We start from the raw sequence: 25908 nt of genomic DNA, 5'->3' as shown, positions 1-25908 counted from the left end.
GATCATCTTGATTATTTTCGTATCTACGAAGAAAAAGGACGAGGAAATCCGAGTGAGTGCACAGATATGATGGCTTCGCGGCTTTCACTTTCTCTTTGTAAGAGAGTTAGAAAAGGGATAACTTCGTCATGTCAAGTAAATAGACGAATTTATTTAAGTATTTCTTTTACTTTTCTTATGCGTATGCAGTGTTTAAACGGATTGAATGTTTTTGGAAAATTAATAATGGCAAGGGATCGTCATTGAATAACGTGGTGGAGTTTGATCTGATAACAGATAAACTATACATCTAGTATAACTGCGAAATATTACACATATATAAATAATGCATTAAAGTGACATCTTTATTTTTTTATTTCATAGACAGCGTTTAAACCAAACTTAAGTATTGTTAGGCATACAACACAAGGCAATCCTGAAAGTTTTACGAAAGTTTCTGATGATGAGAAAGGTATTAGAACCATACAGCTGAACGACCCCAAGAAGAGGTACACACATGCATGTGCTATATAAGTTAATAAGAAAGTGGTAAACTGATTTTGAGAGAATGCACAATAACATGGTATGAAATTGAGTTTACTTGTGTATATTTATTTACCAGAAGTCCATGAATTTATATTACAGTATATTGTATGTATGGCACACCGTTTTTACATTTATCAGGTTGGGAACACTTCCCCTATAGCGAGATTATCCCTCTTTAGCGAGAAATAAACATTACCATAAACAGGTGTTTTGGCGTCTTTATTGAAAATAATGGCAAATCCCGTGCAACACTGAATAAGTGCGACACACACTCAACATGATGCGAATTGTTTCTATGAAATTGACAACATAGTCATGAAATTGCATATCAAAGTTGCTGCGTAAGAGGGAAGCAGTCTGAATTCCAATACACATCGTTCGTGTTTTTGTTTTGATTCATATATTTGCAGAAGTATCAGACATTTTAGCACTTTTTCTTCTTTTCACGTGAATCACGAAAAGATGTATTCCGCGGGTGTTTTTCTCGGTTGTACGGGATATATTTATTCTCGCTAGTGAGGGATAATCGCGTTTTAGCGAAAATATCTCGCTATAGGGGAAGTGTTCCCAACCTGTTTATTCCTCTTTAAAAATGTCTCAAAATTTTATGAGATATTTAATAAAAGTTATAAGATATCTTCTAAAGTTTATGAGATATCTTGCATCCTTTATAAGATATCTTATAGAAGATATGATTATGAGATATCATATTTTTTCTATATTAAGATATCTCATTAAGTATTAGATATATTTTATATACTATAATATAAGATATATCATAAACTTTATACATTATCTTATAATTTAAAGTTTATAAGATATCTTATCAACATTTTTGATATAAGACATCTCATAAGTCATAAATTCTTCGGATCAAGTTATATACCCCCTTATGCATTTTAAATCCACATTTATTAGGTAATAAATGTAATCCAAATTACCAAAAACACAGACATACCATGAAATTATGTTTTGTGTACACAGTTTCATTTGTGACACTGTCAATATTTCCCACAAATAACGTTGCATTGATGCATTAATTGTGACGTCATCAGAGGATACTGATACGGAATCAAAAAACCACAGTGGTGATCCGGAAAACCGGATCACGCTGTGAAATCCACAGTATCAAAGAACGATACATTGATGGGTATATAATAAACTATAATATAAGATATCTCATAAACTTTATACATTATCTTATAATTTAAAGTTTATAAGATATCTTATCAACATTTTTGATATAAGATATCTCATAAACTTTATAAGATATTATCTTGACTTTTATAAGATATCTCATAACTTTTATAAGATATAGATTTTACAAAAGAAAGTTTATAAAATATCTCATTTATTTTATATAATATCTTAAAAAACATAGGATATATCTTATTTATTTTTATAAGATATCTCATAAACTTTATAAGATATCTTTATATTTTATGAGATATCTTATAAACTGCTATAGCAAATTATATGAGATATCTTATAAACTTTATAAAGTGTCACAAATTTACTTTTATAAGATATCTTATAAAACATATTAGGTATATTGTATATGTATTATAAGATATCTCATAAGATTTATGAAATATCTTATAATAATTCATTTAAGAGATATCTTATGAAATATATAAGATATCTTATTACATTTTAAGTTTATGAGATACCTTATAAAAAATACAAGATATGTTTTATGAGATATCTCATCCAAATAAATTCACAAGATAACTTCCATTTTTTATAAGATATCTCATAAACTTTGTAAGATATCTTATTTAATATATAAGATATCTTTTTTTGAGTTTTTGAGATATTTTATATAGTTTATAAGATATCGTATATATTTAATGAGATATCTTATAAACTGTAAATTATATGAGATACCTTTAATATTATATAAGATAACTTTATAGAGGAATGAATATGATGTGCCTTATGTATGTTTCATCTATACAATAGATCTACTAAATGTATATTGTACATGTTGTAAGGATAATTTTGCTAGAATGATCTATTTTGTTACTGCAAATTTATTTTACTTTGTCAGAAATGCATTGTCACTCAACATGCTCAGAACCTTACATGGCAACCTTAGCACAGGGGTAGATGATTTAAGAGTGATTATTCTCAGTTCTGATGGTCCAGTCTGGTCAGCAGGGCATGATCTGAAAGAACTGGTATGTAAAATAATCAGAAACTACATTTTTAATAAAGTGAATGACTCAATAGAATTTAGGTTCGAATCTGCTGATAATGAATTCACTTGACTGTCCCCAGCAAAATAGATTGGAAGTCTGGTATATATGGTAACTTTCTTTCTGTTCATAGTACTTGTATACACTATACTGCTTGTAAATAAGAACGTTTTTGTAATATGTTATGAAATCTGTCTTTTCTGTTGTGTCTTTTGCAGTAAGTTGATTTATTTACAGACAAGCAGACAAGGTAGGGAGTATCACCAAGAAGTGTTTGAGACATGTTCAAAGGTGATGTCCCTAATTCAGGTCAGTGTTAATAAATCTACCTATCTATATTACATATCAACGTAACATTTAGTTGGTGTATTTTTTTGTATGAGGACTGCTATTGGTCAGTTGTAATAGTGGTAACGTAACCTTTCGATATGATGGAAACAACTTTTGGCAATACCCCACCTCATTTGTAAGATTTCACTTTCTTCTTTGACAATTTATTTTTCCCTTTTATTGAACAGGATTTGCCTATTCCAGTGATAGCTGCTGTATCTGGTAGGTGGAATATTGGATTAAGTTCAAGTCAATAAAATTCACCGTGTAGAACATTGTTTAATTAACTGTTAATCATTATGCATCATACAAAGAATTTACCTGTTAAGCATATGCATAATGTCATTGTGCACCCAATCTGCTTCTTAGAATTTTTTTCTTTTACACTATATTTAGAATTGTTATAATCTCATACCTGTAGGTAGAAGAGTCCTACCCAGAATGCTTATAACCCCTCTACTCATCTTATGCACAGCAAACTCTGTAATATGTTATTGAACCTTGTGAAATCAGAAAGGAGTTTCAAAATGGAACAATTATAATATTTGAAATAATCTAGCTATGAAAACATTAACCCTTTATTAAAATTAGACTTTGTACATGATAGAAATATGTATCTTTCTTAGGAATTCAATTCACTCTAGGTACAATAGACTTCCGTAAAATTTGATAAACTAATTGATACTAAAAAAGTTTAGTTTTAAATAAATGAGAATAATCAATTTAATGTTTGTCAAGGGCTATAACTCCTATGTTGGTATTTTTTTCCTATGGTATGGCTGCTATACGATGATTTCCCATCTACATGTTTATCCACGATTGAATTATCTATACATGTTCGATAAAGTAGCAGTTTTTGAAACTGTTGAAATCAAAAGTTTTTCATTTTAATCAGTGTTTATATCCTTGTTATTCCGCTGTTTAATTAAAATAAAGGTACTTATATAGACCAGGGCTGAAACGATTCACCGAAATATCGATATTGTTCAATATAAACACTCGATTCAATGTTCAATTCATTGCCACGATCTTTGATACGATACGTTTTTTAAAAATAGGGTTTGGTAAAATGCACCGGGCTTGACCTGTACTTATTATTTTGACATGCACGAAGGACAAAACCGCGTCCGATAATGACCAGACTGTGGTTAATAAGCCTCAAGTCTGACAAAAACAATAATGAACTTGATCAGTTTAAACTACAGAGCCAACAGGCATCTTACCGTTCGGCGTGCGGTTTGGAAACCTTTTACTTTTAAAATTGTGACTGAATCTTTGTAATTAGATTTTTCTTAAAAGTTATTGTTTTTTTCTTTAAAAATGTATCATATTAAAAATATTGAATTGTGGCATAAATATTGCAATAAGTATCATAATTAATGCGATGTAAACTATTCAATTTCACCTGGCATGAAATAAAGAAGTAAAAATTTTGTGTTCATTCCTGACTAATTCAACTCTCAGACATCTCCTTATATGTATAGTGTATGTATTGTGCACACTTTCATTACCTGTAGTCCGAAAGAAACAATTTCATCCATAATAAGTTTTGAAATCGAGTTTGTCGACTGTAGATAGATATGGAGGTCGCCTGCTCGGGACAAGTGGGTTTCCTCTGGGTACTCCGGCTTCCTCCCACTTAAATGACCCCCTAGCACAAACATCCGTGCATCAAAGGACCCCATTGGAAATAAGCTTTCGAGCTTTCATGGGTTATCCTTGACATTTATGTATATATATTTGTATGTATGTATATACCGAATAAACATTTTTTTTTTTTTTTTTTTTTTTTTATAATTTATTTATTCTTTTTCCATATTCACATAATCATCAGTAATAGTAATGAAGATACATATTAATCATTTTATACATTCTCACTCTTTCACACTACTAGTTCAGCATTATTAGTTGAATATTTCTTATTCTAGGTTAAAGATCAAAAATAATTTTCCAGTTTTCCCAAAGTCTGTCAAATTTCAAAACTTCACATGATTTAATTGCTGCAAATTTTTCAACTTTGTATTTGAAAAAAAGATAATGTATCAGCCCAGTAATATGAGGAATTTTGTTTTGTTTTGAACAATTGAAAACATATTGTTTGGTATACAGAATTATGAAATTAACAACTTTATTACACAAACTGAGAGACATTTCACCAAAAATAACATTACTAACATTAAAACCAATTCTTTTTGATGTTTTTCTGAAAATATGCATGCTAAGATTATTCCAAAGTGCTAAAGTATAAGAACATTTACTTTTTTACTTTAAAATATATGTACATGTACATTATTTCTTGCTTATTACCAGGTTTAGCCACAGCGGCAGGTGCCCAGTTAGTTGCCAGTTGTGACATTGCCATTGCTACAGAAAGTGCCAAATTTGCTACACCAGGGTAAATAAAAGATTGTGTAAAATGAAGGCTAAAAATCATGGTTTAATAGTTAGAGAGGGCGTGTTCCATAAACCATATGACAGACTTACATCATGGATCATATGTTGCCGAGCAATTCTTAAATAGAAAAGGGAACTTGTGTTTTGGAGTTTTAAAACAAAACAAAACAAACAAACAATATATTTATGAAAACATACTCATCAAAAACTGTGGAAAATATTTAGTTTTCTCGCAGTACAATGAAATTTTTTTTATATTTATTTAGGACATGCACATAAAATTATTGTTACCTGTGATTTGAACTGAAAGCCATAAAACTCATTTTACTTAAATTCAACGAATTTGTATTTCAGTATCAAAGCGTTGGTAAATAAGGCTGTGGCTTGTGTGAAGTGCTGGTAATTATGTACACGTTTTGTTTAGAGTTAGTGTTGGTTTGTTCTGTTCAACTCCTGCAGTGGCTGTGGGAAGGGCTGTGCCAAGAAAGGTTGCTATGGAGATGCTGTTCACTGGACACCCTATCTCTGCCCAAGGTAAGTACTAGACCATATTTTTAAATTTTTAAAGATGAAACAAAACGCATGAAATTTGTGGGGTAAAAAGTTAGATATTCTTCCCTCATGTATCGTCCAATATGGAACTTTCGTGATGTTCTGGAATGACCGATTAAAATTGACATTTATACACTGTGTCACGTAATAGTAATTGATTGTAGGGCAAAGTTGACATTGATACAAATGGTGTTTCGCTAGTAGACGGTCCATAAAGAGCTATGCACAGTCCAACGATGACGATCCAAGTCACTATTGGTGCTTAGGACCTGGGTGTAAATTAGATGGAAGGAAATATGCACATTTAGACGCGTATCCTTGGACGCATGGCATTAAGTTTTACCAATATCCTAAGGATATTCCCTAGATTTATTTCTCTTGCCAACTTACATAATTTAATCAAATGCATTTTTATACGCCCGTCGAAGACAGGACGTACATGTATTATGGTATGGCATCATCCGTCCATCCATCTGTCTGTGTGGACCTTGTGGGCAGGATACAGACCAAACCATAGTCTCCAGGATTTTACATCTTGGTATATTTGATCACCATGATGAGAGGAAGATGCCTATAATTTTTCAAGGTCAGAAGTCAAAGGTCAAGGTTGTAGTATTACTCAGTAGCAAACAACCGTAAGCTCCAGGATATTTCAACTTGGTACATTTGATTACCATAATGAGAGGATGATGCCTATTATTTTAAGGTCAAAGTCACAATATCAATTAGTAGGGAAACCTTGTAGGCAGTATACAAACCGAACTGTTTGGGCTAGGACTGTCAAACTTTGTACACATACACTTTATGCCAAGTGGAGGATGCCTATTTTTTCTTAAGGTCAAGGTCATAGTAGCAGGATGCAGACCGATTCGTTGGGGCAAGGACCATCAAACTTGGTACACATACATCTTATACCAGTGAAAATATTACATAGAGAGTACATGGTTTGTCTTGTTTTTAATGAAAGTATGTCACTCCCTGATGATTGTTGATACTACTTCAAGCCAAGTTCTACAAATCATGGTGTAAGAAAAACACCCTATATTAGCTTTTCACGGGCATATTATGTACCGTTGGCGGTACTCTTGTTCCATGAATGGTTGTAGTGGTTCCTTTCTTTGAAAGAGAGCATTTTAATGCAGGAATTTGATTGCAAGTTTTCGATGCTTGTTTACTTAGTTTTTGTTGTAATCCGAAAGTGACATGACCTGCAAATTACGTTAAGCACGCGATAAAAGTCAGAGTGGACCTGTATCTCGAAAGCTCTGTATTGTTCATCTCTCCTCCCAGGATACAGCTTGATAAATGTCACTCATCCACAACCAAAAGTAGGGCAATCATTTTTTATTTCTATTTATAGATGCACTTCTTCATGGTTTGATTAGTCGAGTTGTTCCGGATGACCAGCTGGATAATGAGGTAAAGTTGTAGCACAGACTGATTTCTTCTTTTACAGTCTGATTACATGTATATAATTTTATATATTTTTATTTCCAAATGCTGTTATCATCTAATAATGTATGGAATTTAAAAGTGCATTAATGCATGACTAGTACTATAATTTGAATATTACACCTTTGTATGCACTAATTCATCATTAAGCAAAATAGTTCATAACCTAAATCATGCTAAATTTAGAATACATGATATTGACATTTATTGTTGACAGTTAAATGAGTTCATGCTATTTCAATGTATTTTCTGAATAAAAACACTGATTTTTCATGACCTTTCAATTAACATAAAAGACATATATAATTATAAAAAGAAACAAATTAATTAACCAAGGATACAAAAAGCTGTACATTTTATAAATTGGAAGAAGAAACATTGGAACACCTCTTCTGGGAATGTGTAAATGTTCAATCCTTTTTAGATGCTTTGGAAACATATGTTGAAGAAAATACAAATCTACAGTTATCTATTACAAAAAGAAATTTTTTGCTGGGATTTCTTGATTAAAAAAAAAAAATATTCAAAACACACTTTTTCTGTGGATAAAGTACTACAGTGGAACCCCGTTATTACGTTCCCCCTTAAATACGTTAGTCTGCATATTACGTTGGAATTTCAAAGCACAAAACCATTTCTTAACAAACCTATATAAAATAGACCTCGTTATTACGTTGTCCTAAGATGCCGGGACTCGGTATTACATTGTAAAAATTCCGACGAAAACGTAATAAACCCCTAATTATTATACCCCCCGCAACAAGTTGTGGGGGGGGGGGGTATACTGGAATCAGGTTGTCCGTCTGTCCGTCCGTCCGTCCGTCTGTAGACGCAATGGTTTCCGGACTCTAAAGCATTATCCTTTCCACCTACCGTCACCATATCATACATATGGACTACCCATGGGATGAAGATGTTCCCTATCGATTTTGGGGTCCAAAGATCAAGCGCACTGGACATCGAAGTAGCAATATGGTTTCCGGGCTCTAAAGCGGTATCCTTTCCACCTACAGTCACCATATCATTCATATGGACTACCCATGTGATGAAGATGTTCCCTATCGATTTTGGGGTCAAAAGGTCAAAGGTCACGCGCAATGGACATCGAAGTAGCAATATGGTTTCCGGGCTCTAAAGCATTATCCTTTCCACCTACCGTCACCATATCATACATATGGGCTACCCATGGGATGAAGATGTTCCCTATTGATTTTGGGGTCAAAAGGTCAAAGGTCAAGCGTACTGGACATCGAAGTAGCAATATGGTTTCTGGGCTCTAAAGCGTTATCCTTTCCACCTACAGTCACCATATCATACATATGGACTACCCATGGGATGAAGATGTTCCCTATCGATTTTGGGGTCAAAAGGTCAAAGGTCACGCACACTGGACATCGAAGTAGCAATATGGTTCGGTTTGTCATGCCATTTGTTTTTTACACTCAGAAAAGAGGTAGTTTATACCTATTACCAACACCCTTTGGGAGATTGGGGTAAGCGGGGGGTATTCTTAGTGAGCATTGCTCACAGTACCTCTTGTTCAATAGTGATTCTCAAAATAATAAGCCATTCACACCTTGACTGCCTGAGGCAGTCACCACATAAATTTCCTGGTCTGTTTGGGGATTAGAGACGCTTGACTGATCACGCTTCGATAGATCTAGCAACATCAATACAGGTGAATACCCCGTATCGAAGCCAGTGATAAACAATTAAATAATGTTTATTTAGAAATTGTACTCTATGAAATTTACTTCATTTTTCATATTTTGATAATCAAAGAAATAATTTTTCAACTACCTGTGTGTTCAACATAGTGTGATTACCTTCGCTATTAAAACTCTATTTACGGACAGCTTTGGTACCAAACATGAAAGACAAGATTTATCGTAGCAATGTTAAAACCGCTTGGGTAACTTCTTGGACATAGGTGACTAAAGGTGTTCAATTAAAAAATTGTCCGTTGTTTGGACATGCAGCTTGGGTGTTCGTAAATATTGTCCATACATACACAAATCAAACTGTCCTGTGTCATCGGCCGATTCGTGCATGGCATTTACCTCTGTGAATATTCTAAAATCCCCTGATGCGCACGAGATTTTAGTGCCATCATTTAGCGTTGTAAATGAAATCTCCGTGCATCATTATATTTTTTTTATGTGGATTGCGCTTAAATTGTTCTCCATGTGTATCGTTGGTGAGAAAAGTGTGTAAGTGTTGGGTATCGTGTGCGTTTTGTGTCTATAGTTTTTTTTTTTTTGGATGGTATTTTTTTTTATTGCGTTGTGTATTGTGTAATTAGCGAACTTAATAAAAACGATGTTTTGTTATTTTTTTAATACGAATGTTGAATACGAACCGGAACGAGTTATTGAGAGAAATTTACATGAACGCATTGTTTTAAAGTTGAACAAAATGGCGGTCCAAACGAATGCAGAAAAGCAACGTTTATCAAAACATCCTTATGAATCCTACACCAGAAATAAAGAAAAGGGATAAGAACATGAAAAATTACGGACATTAAAGATAAGATGTAAATAAAACAAAGTATCATAGTCTTTTAAGCAAAGAAACAGTAAACATATATTCACACACCCCTTCACGGAGTACCAACGGACGATATACAATTTCCAAACGATATTTTTAGCGGATTTCACTGGGAACGTTTATTACGTTGCCCCCGGTATTACATTATTTTATCGTGACAAAATGGAAAACGTAATAACGGGGTTCCACTGTACATATATACAATGAGGTGTACAGAAAAGACATTAAATATAGTAGTAGCGATATCTCATTTGAAAAAGAACTATGAGACCTTGAAATATGTCTTCTATAAAAATGGTGAAAAAACAAAATTTGACACAACCTGGAATGGATGGCACCTTTTATTCAATTGAAACAGCCTTTTGATATATATATATTATCTCTCTCTCTCTCTCTCTCTCTCTCTCTCTCATAAAATGGGTTTTTTTTCCTGTAAATTGAAGATTGATGCATATGCCCACTTGTGTTGATATAACAGAATAGAAGAAAATAAAGAATTATAAAAAAAATAAAAATTATTTTAACCAATTTTTATGAATTAGATCTACCAAAGCCAAATCTCTTATTGTCCCAATCACAAAACAAACAGATACTCTACTATCTGAGCTAACATGGCAGGGAAGATAATTGATGGATACAATGTAGTATTGGTATCAGTTTTACTCCTCACAGGCAAGGAAGATAGCAGAACGAATTTGCGAAACAAGCCGGGAAGTTGTAGCACTTGGTAAAGCAACATTTCATGCTCAGATGAATTTGGAAAGGAGAGAAGCTTACAGGTACTGTAAAGATTGGTCACATTCTAAAGTACATTAATGGGTACTTAGTCTGGCTATATTTGATTTTCGAGACACAATAGTAATACATGTACTAAAATTAGGGATATTTTATTTCGTAGGTTTTGACAGGGTTGGAAACTCAATTAAATTATCACAGGACAGGCTAACCCAAATATTCCAACCCTGTTTAGAATTTTCAGTTTTGTGATTATGATTATAACTCCGTTTACCTGATCAGGATATGGGGCTCACGGCGGGTGTGACCGGTCAACAGGGGATGCTTACTCCTCCTAGGCACCTGATCCCACCTCTGGTGTGTCCAGGGGTCCGTGTTTGCCCAACTATCTATTTTGTATTGCTTGTAGGAGTTATGAGATTGATCACTGTTCGTTATCTTCACCTTGCACTCAAATGGACTTGCTTGTACACTTGCTGTTAAAGGGGCATGGACACGATTTGAGATGAAAATTTTCAAATTCTATTTTTTCATTTTTAATGTTTAAAATGCTTAACTAAGGTATTTCTAATGGTCAGCAAATATTTTAATGTCAGTTGTCGAGGTACAAGGGAGATACAGAGCTCACAATTCTTTGTTATGTAAACAAGGCTCGTGTCCTGTTTTTGTTTACATATAATCTAGATATACCAGTAAAAGTTTGTTTAAAGCAGATTTTTCAATTTACAAGTTAATTCTGTTTCTAGTAGTTTCTAGTATTTAGCACATTTCATTTTGTTTTAAACATGCTATTTTCTATCAAGCAATCTATATGTAAACAAAAACAGGGCACGAGCCTTGTTTACATAACAAAGAATTGTGAGTGCTGTATCTCACTTGTAACACAAAAACTGATATTCAGATTTTGGTTCACCATTAGAAATAAAATTTTCAGCTCAACCGTGTCCATGCCCGAGAAATAGACAGAATTTGGCGGGCTGTGATTTCCAACCCAGGTTCAGTACTTTAAAAAATTTTGGAAATATTTTCTACCTGTAAGTTTGAAATTCATATAATACCTTGATTAAATAAGGGGAATCATAATGTATATACTTTTAGTACAGAGTACTTCATTTTCAGATACATGTATTGTCATTTTGACAAAGGAAATTAAAATGTATGTCTATTTATAAACAGCCAATACATGCATGCTACATTAATTACTTTTTCAGAAGGGGGACATACTGTTTTAGTGTAATTTCTTATTCTTCTTCTTTCGCTTTTCATACAAACGTTGTTGGATCATAACTTTTGATTTAGGCCTTTGATATTTGGTATGTTGGTATACCATGGTAAGACTGTCACATGTCATTTTTGATGACCTTTGACCTTAACTTTTTGTCTTCACCTCAGTTTTAGTGTGCTAATTCTTCCTAGTTAAAACTTGGTATAAATATTTGTTTTAGATGAGGAGTAGTGTAATGCTTACTTGAAGGTCATTCACATCAAGATCAAGGTCACTTTGTAGTTTTTGGAAGTTGAACTTAATTCAGTTTGCTAAGTCATTGGGCACAACACATGTAGATATATTGCAAGGGAATTTTGATAGAGGCACATCACACCATCACCGTTCTTAAGAGTCAGTGTTACTCCCTCCACTCGCGACAGATACATGTAGGTTAGTGATTTGGCTTTCAAATTTCATATCTGTATTCCTTGTGACACAACCTTTCTTTTGGTACCAAAATGTTTTTCATGACCTTGGGGTTTTAACTACTTTTGAAAAACTTTAACCTTGGTCATAACATTTGAATAGTTGATGATAGGGCTTTCATATTTCACATGTGTTTTTCTTATGACAAGGTCTTTCTTTAGGTACATGTAAAAAAAAAAAAAAAAAAATTTACCTCATGACCTTCACCTTGAGGTTTGACCTTGAAGAACTTTAACCTTGGCCATAACTTTTGAATGATGAGATCAGATCCAAGGTTTTAAGATTTCACATCGTTGATTAGCAGAAAATCTTTGCTGTGATATGGTGGCATCAGTGTTCCACAAACACATCTTGTATTATCAAAAGAATCTGATGTGTGATGTAGTAAACAAGGCAAACACATATTGACTATTACTGTTAATAAATGGGATGGTCCTTCAGATGAGACCGCAAAAACTGAGGCCCCGTGTCACAGCAGGTGTGACACGATAAAGATCCCTCCCTGCTCAAAGGCCATAAGCGGCAAGCATAGGCCTAAATTTTGCAGCCCTTCACCGGCAATGGTGACGTCTCCATATGTTGAATTCTTGAGTGGGACGTTAAACAATATACAATCAATCAATCTTTGAATGAAGACATAGAAACACAATGAAGTTGTTCTTTCCACATGAATCACATCTCTTGTGGGTGAGTCGGTGATTATTTTAGTAAATTTACTGGACGAGAAGGAATACATTGTACATAATATGTGAAATTGAAAAGAATTATTTTTTGGGGTAAAAGAAATATAAATGAAAAAAATATTTTAAAAAATCAAAAGAAAGCAAAAAGAATTGTTTTACTCCATTCAGAGTCTATATATCACTACGGTATTATCAGAATAATATATAATCACTACGGTATTATCAGAATAATCTATATATCAATACGGTAATTATCAGAATAATATAATATATCAATATGGTATTATCAGAATAATCTATATATCAATACGGTATTGTCAGAATAATCTATATTTTCATGAATTACATTTTGAGACATCTTGAAATGTTGCAATAAAATGATGGACTTTTTCTAAAATGTAGATTGACATCAGCAGTAATGGTGGAGAATCTCTCCCTAGAAGATGGTCAGGAAGGGATCAAAGCTTTCATAGAGAAGAGAAAACCATCGTGGTCACACAGAAATAAGAAAGTTCATTGACAGGATCGGATTAATGGAACAATAAGCACTAGTTCATTCCAGACGGAGGTCTGAAAACACATAGCAATCATTTATACATAATTATATCAACTGTGATTTTTATAAAATGATCCTTTGTGATTTTTTGTTCACATTGTGTCGGTCATGCATACAAACAATAGATTACTTCTTTTGATTTTCAGCTGTGATTTTTACTTTTAGTATTGTATGAATAAATGTTTTTAAGCTAAAATATTTACATTCACTAAATCTTTTCTCTTATATTTCTATTACAATTGACATTGCTTTTATCTGCGACAATGACTGTATGTTTGTCGCTAGTTCGCTTCAGTTTTTAGTACCATGTGTCTGTAATCATTACAAAATATGGCGCGTCATCAAGGTCAGAAATGCATTGGCTGTTTCATTTAATGTAACAGTTGGGTCAACCATATGATATTTTAGCCAGCACTGAAGTTTAGTTTTTATTTTACAACGATGCATAGAAATATGAATATAAACTGTAAAATGTCTTTTTTTGTTGTTCTTTCATCGGGTGATGAAGGTAGCAATCATTGCAGAATTATTTTTTTTACATAACCCGCTTACACGGGTTATGAATTTTTTCTGCACTGCTAGCTACCTTCATCACCTGATGAAACAGCAAAAAAAGCATTTTATTGTTTAAATATTAAACGTTTTTGTTTTAGTATTGAAAGAATTGTAAATCGAGATTTTAATCAGATATCTCCAAAATATATTATTCACTTCGCCATGCTCAATACATGTATCCCACTCAAGGGTCAAAAGTTTTTCCTCAAAAGAAGAAGACATGAAAAGGAGATAGCATTCAACAAAGTAATGGAGATATGGAAATACAGTCATCTAGGAAGAGATAAAAAATAAAATCTTTAGGTCCAGCATAATATCTGTCCTCTTATATGGATCAGAAACATGGAAAGTCATGAAAAAAGATGAGAAAGGTCTCTTTGTATATGATTTTCATATACAGCATAGTGCCATAAATGAGTCAACTTTCACATTTTGCGCTATACAAATGTATATTTAATTCATTGAAAAATCGTCTTTGTTTGAACAATCATTCTGAATTCATTTCTGCTAAAAAAAATTATGAAATCTAAAATATTTATTACAAAACATCTGTGCGTAAATTCTATTCACAATTTTATAAACTTTGACCAATAATTGCAGAAATATAACTATTGAAACTTTAACATCAACTTTTAGCAATCCATTTAATTCCTTATATAATCCTTTGTAAGAGTGGAACGAAAACCTTGAGTGTTCTTACAGTCTTATGATATGCGTATGGCTGTTTAGGAAAACTAAAGACACATTGGGACCATAAACTGTGGATATTTGTGTTGTTGATGGTGTAAAAGTTTCTATAAATTGATCCCGATCAGTTTATGAAAATGATTTAGAAAAGAGGTTGTTTTCAATGAATTATATAGTAAAAGAGATAGAAGTTGACTCATTTATGGCATCATTCCATCTAATTACCAATTGACCACCAATGCGCATTGGTGCATCAAAATTGGTACCATATAAGTTTTACATCTTTATGATAAAGTTTTAGTACCAGTATTACTATATGGCTCTGAATTATGGGGCTATGAAATCCTTGATGTTGTCAAATGACACATTGATACATGTAGCATATATACAGCAACATCATTAACATAAATCAAAAATAGTAAAGGTCCTAAAACAGAACCTTGGAGTACACCTGTAAATATATTGAGTTTTGATGATAAAAGGTCCTTATACATTACTTTTTGTGATCTGTGACATAAGTAGCTTCTGAACCAATGTAAAAGACTACCAGATATACCATAAGTTTGTAATTTAAAAATGAGACCATTATGCCATACTCTATCAAATGCTTTTGATAGGTCATAAAATATCATGCATGATTTTCCTTTGTCAATACATTGAACAATACTATGATAATTTAAGTGTCTAATAATTGATAAACTGTAGAATGTCCTGGTAAAAATCCAGCATGATATTGATAAAATAGATCATTACTATGAAAATGATTATATACATGTTTGAAAATAATTCTCTCCATAATTTTACTAACACATGATAATAGCAAGACAGGTCTATAATTAGATACTATTGACGGGTCTTCCTTTTTAAAATGAGGAATGATGTGAGCAATTTTCCAAAAAGATGGGGAAATATTTTCCGACAATGATCTGTTGAATTTCATACATGTAGTAAGTGGTTCGACAATGGTGGCTTTAGTTAATTTCAACATTTTATGGCTAATGCAATATATTCCAACAGTTTTATTGACTGGGAGTATTGTAACAATCTCCACTACTTTTTGTTCTTCAATGACTGGTTAAAGTTACATATATAATGGCACACTTTTACAACGAAATAAAATTTTCAGATTTAGAGGTACATGTAATATTGATACAGCTTTTTAAAAAGGTATTGAATGATAATTTTCGGGCTGAGTTGAAGGGATTTCCAATTAATTCTAAAAATGAAAAAAAAAAACAATAACACTGAAATGCCCTCTGGAATGATTAAGAATTATTTTAAAACTTTACTTAGTAGTTAGCTGGCGTAGATGACGAGTTGAACCTGGAAGATAAGCCATCTGTCAACAGAAAACACTTGGTTTTGCCATCTTTCCATTCTCCCTTAGGGAAAAAAAAAAATTCATCCCGCGAGGCGGATTTGAACCACCGACCTAAGGATTTCAATGAGTATATTTTCCACTACAGTCCTCCGCTCTACCAACTGAGCTATCGCGGGATACAAATAGTTGGGTTTAATTTGTGTTAAATTTGCAATGTCTTTTGATGGGTAGATATAGAGACGCTCCAAACTGCGGCATTCGCCTCACCCCACCTCGCCACCCCGATTACATACTAGAGTTTAGTGGCAGACGTGAATGATTACACGATTTCTCAAAGATTATCAATCGCTTCCCACAAACAGGGTGCGTTCGAGATCGTCATTCTTCCCACGATTACAAATTCCTGGCTATCCCGACCGGCGAGAACAGGTTCGAGGTATTGTGGTCAAACGAGGTAACGTTCATTAGCACATGTTCTCTAAGAATTGAACACGAGAACAACAGGAATGGCGATCTCGAACGCACTCACATGGCTTAGTGGCGGATCCAAAGTGGGAGTTACGGGAGTTGCATTACCAGGCCTTAACCCTTTTATTGAAAATTTCTAGCACAGAAAGGTTGTTTGGGATCATGGGGTCAATCATCCCCATCTTTGTCATTCTCTACCCAGCGCTCCTCGCACTACGAATTCTAGTCAACTCGGCCCCTGGTGAACTCGGCACTTAGTGAATTCGGCACTTGGTTAACTCGGCACTTAGTGAATTCGGCACTTGTTTTATGAATATAAAAATAATGTGTATACTGAACAATATGTGTGCAATATTTCTGGATTTTTAAACGTACTTGTAAGTGATTTGTCTTCAACATTTATTTAGGAATGATTGTCAGTTTTAATTTTTTCAAATGCTATGGAGGTTTTGAATACCACCGGCATTCGGCTAAATATCGGCACTTTGAATGTCTGGAATATGCTGCTCATAAAATTGTTAATCACACCTTGACAATATGTAATACAAATAACTTTCTCTTGGGCATGTAAACAGTTATAATTTGCGAAAATGCACCGTATGCAAATGAATTGGAGGAAGATCTCGTTTCTCCCATTCTCGTGGAAACGTTTATAAAGATATATATTCCTGCGTTATTTGAATATGACAAATGTTAGGGTAATTGTGAAATTCATTGTCATATTTCTAAAAATTAATCTTAGTTCAAGGGCTCTATGGTATCGTTTTAATACGTCAAGATATTCAGTCCTTAGACTGGCTGGTCTCTGTCGTCTGGTTACGAATTCTTTGCAAATTGGATTTGGCTACATTTGATAAATTATATAATGCCGTAGAAAATTGTCATATGTTGAAATAACAAACAATTGGTGCAATAATAATATTATCTTTGTATCTAATTATGACAATACAATATTTAATCTTTTTCTCTTGTTGTAATGCTATTGATGTCATGATTAAGTATTTTATGACGCATTATGCCTATATAATTTGTATCTTATATATATTTCATGAACTTACATTTCTAAGCGGGGATTTAATTTCATACACTTCCCAACTTTTGGGACTTAGGAGGAAAAAAAAAAAGAAGCCTCATGGTTATTAAAAAAAAAGAAGCCTCATGGTTATTCAAACACCAACATTTTCATTAATCTAAATTGCATCAAAAAGGATTTTGCCCAATAAAATATGTACATTAGTAAAAGTTATTCACCAGAGAGTTCAACTTCTGGGTTATATTGCATGTGCGCACAATACTTGCATTCGTTTTTAATACATGTATGTCTTAATCATATCTTCTCTGTACACTGTATATATCAATAAAGGTTATATTGATACATTTTCAGGTTCCAATGAAGGATTAATTCATGAAATAAAACCATAACACCATAGTAAGTTTCTGCTTAATTTCATGTGCACTCATCATGTATTCCACAATTGATAATATATATACATGTATACACCATATACAGTCCATATAAATAATAGTTTAACCCAATATGCAATAAATAACACATTGATGCAACATGTATTCCACATGAACATTTATTAATCACACATCTATAACACATGAATCCCACATAAACCGCATAGATACTGTATAACGGGTATATTTTCTGTGGTTGTCCCATTTTTGTGGGAAGAAAGACGTCTGATAGGCGCATCACTGTGTAGGAGGACCGTATATGTTGGCACATCCCTACAGTAGCTGGCTTGCCGTGATATCCCTGTCGCAGTACTCAGTGGCGGATTTAGCGCCCCCCCCCCCCTAAAATTTTCAAATTTAAGGTAAATCGCGGTATCTTGTTTCGGAAAATGTACTAAACGATAAAAGAAGCAATAATTTCTTCCACTCCCGGAGAAATAAATGACAAAATCCTTTGATTTCTTGAATTACTTTATTGGGAGAATCTATTTTTTTCCAAAAAACCCCTTAAAATTTGGGTCATTTTATTAATTTCACCTTCTTAATATGATAGAAAATAATACAAATGACTTAATAGAGAAATATTTCAAGCCCCATAAAATCTGTAAAATCCAGGAGGTTTCGGGGGCTTCGCCCCCTGTACCCCCACCATGGTTCGGCCTGGATCCACTGCCTCATAAAGTGGCGCCCCCGTAACCACAATTCCTGGATCCACACCTGGTACTGGTGCCACAATTCAAAAACATGTCCCTCTACTTGACGGGTCGGGTCCTCTTCCGTTGGTATCGCTGCATCTTGCCTTCGGACACCATCTTTATCTGAAGGCTAATGTCCGTTGCTTCCAGATGGTAAAAGGGACGGGTCCCCTGCCTACCACACTGGTGTTTAGTCGGTTATGCCACCCCTCCACGTCGTTGTTGGTCCGGGTGGGTGTCGTAAAGACACTCCAGTGATGGGTTTCAAATATGGGGCTACGAATCCATGTTCTGTAGATGTAATCCATACTGGAGCCAATACTTCTGGACTGGAGCACGGCCATCCAGACGGTGGAACGGGTCTTCGCGTTGGAATGGCAAGGCAAGGAGTGGACCTTTCCTGAACACGGCTTGTATCCAGTGGAATGCACGGCCCTGGATTGGCGTGCGTGGAAACCTCTCCATAATAGCTTGCCACAGTGCAGCTTCGAAGTCTGCTACAAAGCCTTCCAGTGAAATTCGCTCTGGTAAAATTAGGAGATATATTATGTTTATAAATATAGATGTTCAAGAATACAACAGAAATGAAGAAGTGCTGAGGTTATCCTCAATTTTGTATTCACTATATATATTCCATACCAGATACTTTTTCATAAGCATGTACGTGTCCATTTATTTAACATACATTGTATTTAAATGAGAGTTTCAAACTAGAACTATATCTTACAGTACATATATAATGTACTTGCTTCCCCAACATGTTGCATCCACATGCAGTTTGCAGTCTATGTAACCTGTAGTTAATGTTGTAAACTTTCTTTCTTTTTTGAATTTCCTTCTTTATAAACTGTCTTACTGTTATGCCCTCTGGGCCCAAAATTGGAATAAACTTATCTATCTATATCAAACATATATGTACATATATGTAAATATCGTTTACCCTCACATCGGATTGAAATTGAGCGTGGAAGATTTATTTTCCCCTAAACTGCATTTCCTATGTGTTATGTATATCGATGTTTATTAATTCTTTGTAAAAATAAATATATAAACCTGAGCTGTATGGTTTATGGTAATAAACAATACAATACTTCCAAACTATTCAATACCTTATGTTTATTATTCTAACAAATATGACTTGTACAGCTCATGGTAATAAGTAATACAATACAATAGCTGCCAGTTTGATGAATATAATCGATGTAAATGTTGGCCATTTCCCAAGTTAAGAGTATAAAGTGTACATATATGTATACCAATTTTGATTTTCATTCAAGAATATTGCCAATTACATGTGAAAATATTAATTGATACTATATAATCTGTTTATCTGTATGTGACAATTCCAGAGTTCTGATCTCTTGTGAAATGTTGCAAAACGATAAAAACACTGCATGTGAATTCAGAAATATAATCAAAATTATCGCATGAATATTACTCAAGATTGTTACATTATGGAATATAAATCAGTTATTTGTGTGTGTGTGTGTTTTTTTTTTTTTTTAAAAGTAATCTGAATATAAAGAAATTGTTGTGCGAAAAAAAAAAATTCAAAACGTACCTTCCATCTTCGTACTTCTAGGAACACTGAAACCTGCGCAGTCAGGGGTCTCCTCATTACCCCCTCGTAATATGATCACCTCACGCGCCCTTGTGTACAAGGAACCCTTATACAACCACCTTGTTGTTTTAGCAATTTCATCGCCGAGTTATGTAGGGACTTTGATGGAAATAGTTATCAAAACGTAGACCACAGTATTCTTAGATTAACCCGACCACATAAGATTGCTAGAGCTATGAAATTTTTGAAAAATATATACAACATACATGTAGTTTAACCTTTATATTGACAGGAACATATTTCTTTTAAGATTTTAATATTTTCATACAGACTGCCCTGTGCCATATTTCGTCCTAATTCCATAAAAAAAAAATTCAAATGTGACTTTTTATCCGTGACTTTTATCCTGTGACGATATTCTCTTTTCAAAAATTCTCAAACTCCTCCAATCATATTGCTAAAATCGTAGAAACTGAAAGAATTTCCGAAAATGAATTTCGTACTACGCTTAAGCCATCCCTTATTTGATGTATCTTTAATTACCTGTCTCATAATTATACTTGCATTCGTTTTTAATACATGTATGTCTTAATCATATCTTCTCTGTACACTGTATATATCAATAAAGGTTATTGATACATTTTCAGGTTCCAATGAAGGATTAATTCATGAAATAAAACCATAACACCATAGTAAGTTTCTGCTTAATTTCATGTGCACTCATCATGTATTCCACAATTGATAATATATATACATGTATACACCATATACAGTCCATATAAATAATAGTTTAACCCAATATGCAATAAATAACACATTGATGCAACATGTATTCCACACGAACATTTATTAATCACACATCTATAACACATGAATCCCACATAAACCGCATAGATACTGTATAACGGGTATATTTTCTGTGGTTGTCCAATTTTTGTGGGAAGAAAGACGTCTGATAGGCGCATCACTGTGTAGGAGGACCGTATATGTTGGCACATCCCTACAGTAGCTGGCTTGCCGTGATATCCCTGTCGCAGTACTCAGTGGCGGATTCAGCGCCCCCCCCCCCCCCCCCCCTACAATTTCCAAATTTAAGAGTTCTGCCATAATTTAGAAACACAAAGAATGCATAATAATGGTAACTTTTATTAATATTTAAAAGTAATTTATTTCCGTTTTAATGGTATTTTTCTTTGGATCATATTGTGTTATGAGCTATGTTTGCTAACCGTACCTGTATCGGTGTCCGTTTTCGGTTTTTGTATTTATAACACAGTACTAGATTTACCGCTTTTGAGTAGGTGACATTTCAAGTTTAAGAATTTATACTTATTATTATTGGGTTTTTTTAATTGTGTGAATCAATTTGGACATAAAGATTGTCCCCGAGAAGTATGAAGTAATTCTGTTGGCCGGTTTTAATATTATCTTTAAAACATCGCAATCCGGGACCATCGGAAGTTGGGAGTCGGCAGTACTAGATTTACCGCCCACCTGGTAAACGAGTACGTAAGTACGGTATAGCCGAGTTTGGAACGGAAAATTTGAAAGGGTGGGGTGGGGTGGGGGGGGGGGGGTAGTAAAAATAATTTTAAAAATATGAACTACTGTATCAATACACATTCTGCAGACAGAAAGGTATATTCAATATTCTACAAAATATGCCGGCATCGGATCGATCGTCTAATGTGTAAAGGTATCACACCGGTAATTGTCCAATCAAAATGAACTTCAATGGTAGTTCCATATATTTAAAAGAATGATCCCCCCCCCCCCCTGCGCGATTCTTCTCATTTCCTCTTCTTCTTTTCTCTTAATTTTTGTACCCCTGATTAAGAAATTTTGTGTAATTTTCGGAAATAATCAGTTGTATACAAAGGAACTATTTGATGTTGGTAGCTGAGGCTACTTCCTGAGGTGCACTCAGGCTGTTTACACACATGTGGTAGTCTTGTTTGCGGGTAAAAACTTTCGAAAATTCTGTGTAGGATGTTGTTTTTGCGGTGTAGGCAGACGAGACGGGTAACAATGAGCTTTTCCAACAGCGTTATTCTGCATTATCGCGTTATTGGCATCAATTTAAATATGTGATAAAATACAACGTTCATTCAAAATATGTGATATGAAGCGCAAGGGGGGGGGGGGGGGGGGGGGGGGGGGGTGGGGGGGGTCACAATTTGTAATTTTTGCCATTAATGTGCAAAAATAATTTTCAAAAATGACCAAATAAACCGGTATGGGGTTATTTGAGTGCTTTAGTTGAATACACAAAAATCATGACCATGCCAAGAAATCCCCTCCGGTCTGAATTCGTTGGCTTCAATAGGACCATATTACATGCTGATTAATAGTAACCCTTTCTTGGCATGTTTTATTTCATGGATTATTGATAATAATGCATGTATTAATCAAACTAACTAATTCCCTTACATTTATAACCCGTTTTATTCATTTTATTGAAGAAAACCCATTTCCCTTCCCAGTTCGTTATCTCGATCCCTATCTAATTAATGTAAAGAACTCTCAAGTTTCGTGAAAATAAGTATCGTATAAATATTTCAATATTTAAAAAGATGTGTATTGGTTCATATGTATTTTTGTTTAATATCATCGGGACGGATTACGCATATTTGTAATTTGTTTTTAGGCATAATTTTTTCTTAAAAAAGAAAAAAGAAAAAAAAAAAGCAGCAACAAATGAACACGAATTGCTCAGGTATAGGCCTATTTATACCACGTACGGATACCAAACAGTAACAAGGAGGTATACCTATATATTACCTATATATTTTACATTCACGTGCTATATACACCTCCTTTCGTATCTGTTTCTTAGTTCCTTCGGGGTTCAGTTCTAGATAATACCTCGAGAAAGTAATTTTCAATGGAATTGCTACTCAATATAAATACTTTACAAATGTATATCATAACCACACAGTCCATCTTCACGCGCCACAGAAAAAAAAAATCATAACAACGACTAGATATAATATTAAATGCTGTCTTTCATTAGATACACTTATCTATGCTGCTAATACATGTATCATCCCTTACATGCATGAACTTATTTTCACAAAGTGTGTCAACCAACATTATCAAATTACCACATTTAAAATTTTACAAGCTTCAGTGTATTTGCCTGTGCTTACATTGTACATACATATGATCCCTACAAATAAATATACAAAACTGTGTACAGTATGCACTAAAACAAATAATGAAGCACTTTATGTAACTATAAGTAAATAAATCATTAGTAACTAACATAATCATTTACACTTCAAACATTTCATCACACTTTTACTTCTTAAAGAGGCCGGTAATTTCCATCTGTCACGATTCACGGGTTCAGCGGTCTGTTAAAACAATCTTCATTGTCCAAAGTTGATATAAGAATTTCGTGATTATCATATCAGTTGACAACATTCTTTAACCAAAATTCAATCTGCCAGAGTTTATATTTCTTATTCTATAATTATCCAAGACAATATCGGGAGTACAAATTAAATCATTTAAGCTCGTAATATCAAGACCTACTACTGCTTTGATCTAGTCACGCGCACCTAATATTTTCATGATGCGATAATAACGGAACAAAACTCGGTTGAAACTAACATTACAGGTACATACAGAATTTAATTGTCATTTTCCTTAAAATGGTAATTTTCTCACTTCTACCCAGAGTTTAAAAATTCGAAAGCAATAAAGCTCTACAACATCGTAACAAGAATCAATCGCACACAGGTACATTCTACATGCGTGGCATTCTAAACGTTAAAAACTTATACTACATGTGCATGAATATACATGTATATTTCACGCCAATTAACAGTATAAAATCCAAAATCTAGAAGTATAATCTACACTCTTTAGATTTGAATAAGCCGATATCAATTTACGAATCGGTACAACTGATATGTGTAGCAGTTAAAAAATTATCATTACGGCATGATGTTTAATTTATTAATACTATTAGGGTATTGATCAAGATTATAAATTAATATGCTACAGATCTATTTACAAAATTCAACACTACACGCAATAAAGATCTTATGTGCGAAAATTGACAATACAATGTCTCGATCGGCACGTGCTATCTAACGGAATTATCATCACACACCACCTAATTGGAGGGAGGTGTTGACAGGGTACAGGCAATCGCTTCAATTAGACTGTTTGGCTTGTTTTCTTTATAATTTACGCCTTGCTAAAACTGTCCGACACAGACCTTTCCTAAACAAAATTACCTTCCGGATTAACGGTACAATTTTCAATGCATTTTAACGTTTTATAGTAAAAAGTGACCGTCCGGATCCGGAACGCGAATTTCCGGATTAATGATGCAAAATAACGTATAAAAATTCCGTTCCTTAGAAAAATCGTCCGGAAGGTGAAGCGTCCGCATTAATGGCGTCCGGATTACCGAGGCTCCACTGTATATACATGTACATCTGTGTGTCAATTATACATGTATGCATATTTTAGAAACATATTTACATGATATTTAAATATAGTAGAGTTGGAACTTCAAGTTTAAAACATTAACAAAATTCAAATTTAAGGAAAATTTTCAAAAATGGGTTAACATATTGTATACAAACCCTATATTTAGGTTTAAAAATAATGGTTGGATATTTACTGGTACTTTAAAAGACGCAACGAAAGAAAATTTTGGTATAAAAGTAAACACTGAGTCTTTAAGATGTTTAGGAATATACTTAGGAAATAATAAGAAAAAATGTTACCGCAAAAACTGGATAGATAAATGTGAAAACATGGAAAAACTCTGAAACATGGAGAGAAAAGAAAAGAAAATTAACAATCTTTGGAAAGAAATCATAAATACTTTAGGTATTAACTTTATTTACATAGCATGCAAGGTGAAGATAACGAACAGTGATCAATCTCATAACTCCTACAGCAATACAAAATAGATCATTGGGCAAACACGGACCCCTGGACACACCAGAGGTGGAATCAGGTGCCTAGGAGGAGTAAGCATCCTCTGTTGACCGGTCACATCCGCCGTGAGCCCCATATCCTGATCAGGTAAACGGAGTTATACGCAGGCAAAATCAGTGTGCCAAGAACGGCTTAACAATCGGTATGAAACACGTCAGACAGCATTTGACCCAATGCGAGGTTGTATTGACGAACTAGATCGTTATAACGACCATAGAATTTGTGAAATACTGACTTCAATCGAGACTGTTGAAATCCCTGTACCATCAACTTGTTTGTCAGTAGCTTACCTCGATTTAAAAACTGACTATACCCAGAACAAGCTCTTGCATATCGAATCAGTTGAGATATATAAACACCATATGCAGGTGATAATGGAATATTGCTACATAAATGTGGGAAGTTGACGATGGAGAAGCTGAAATCATCCCGTTTGTCATACAGTTGAGTTGTTAGCTTGCCGTTAATGTCTACTTTCAATAAAATATCTAAGTATGAAGCAGAAGTGGACGACTCTGTGGTGTCCTTTA

General features: G+C 33.8%; 1 protein-coding gene and 1 non-coding gene across 2 annotated transcripts; one reads left to right on the top strand and one right to left on the bottom strand.

Moving 5' to 3' along the window:
- The first annotated feature begins 9 nt into the window (after positions 1-9).
- Positions 10-13873, top strand: LOC125683833 (enoyl-CoA hydratase domain-containing protein 3, mitochondrial-like). Its single transcript, XM_048925316.2, has 10 exons — positions 10-135; positions 364-488; positions 2576-2705; positions 2961-3032; positions 3242-3275; positions 5364-5448; positions 5872-5981; positions 7360-7418; positions 10671-10777; positions 13512-13873. The coding sequence occupies exons 1-10, from the start codon at positions 67-69 to the stop codon at positions 13627-13629; spliced, it is 909 nt and encodes a 302-aa protein (XP_048781273.1). The 5' UTR covers positions 10-66; the 3' UTR covers positions 13630-13873.
- A 2438-nt stretch (positions 13874-16311) lies between these two features.
- Trnay-gua (transfer RNA tyrosine (anticodon GUA)) lies at positions 16312-16404 on the bottom strand. Its single transcript has 2 exons — positions 16368-16404; positions 16312-16347 (listed from the first exon to the last, which is right to left on the bottom strand). It is a non-coding gene; the product is annotated as a tRNA-Tyr (tRNA).
- Between the last annotated feature and the right edge of the window lie 9504 nt (positions 16405-25908).

The sequence above is a fragment of the Ostrea edulis genome, chromosome 6 (genome assembly GCF_947568905.1).
Source record: "Ostrea edulis chromosome 6, xbOstEdul1.1, whole genome shotgun sequence".
Classification (NCBI taxonomy): Eukaryota; Metazoa; Mollusca; class Bivalvia; order Ostreida; family Ostreidae; genus Ostrea; species Ostrea edulis.
This window is presented reverse-complemented; position numbering and strand designations above follow the sequence as displayed.

Excerpts from the sequence above, each read along its gene's own strand:
- LOC125683833 (XM_048925316.2), top strand. The coding sequence starts at position 67 with ATGATGGCTTCGCGGCTTTCACTTTCTCTTTGTAAGAGAGTTAGAAAA. Across the intron at positions 3,033-3,241 it reads AGGTGATGTCCCTAATTCAG|GATTTGCCTATTCCAGTGAT; the intron begins GTCAGTGTTAAT and ends TTTATTGAACAG. Across the intron at positions 7,419-10,670 it reads ATGACCAGCTGGATAATGAG|GCAAGGAAGATAGCAGAACG; the intron begins GTAAAGTTGTAG and ends TACTCCTCACAG.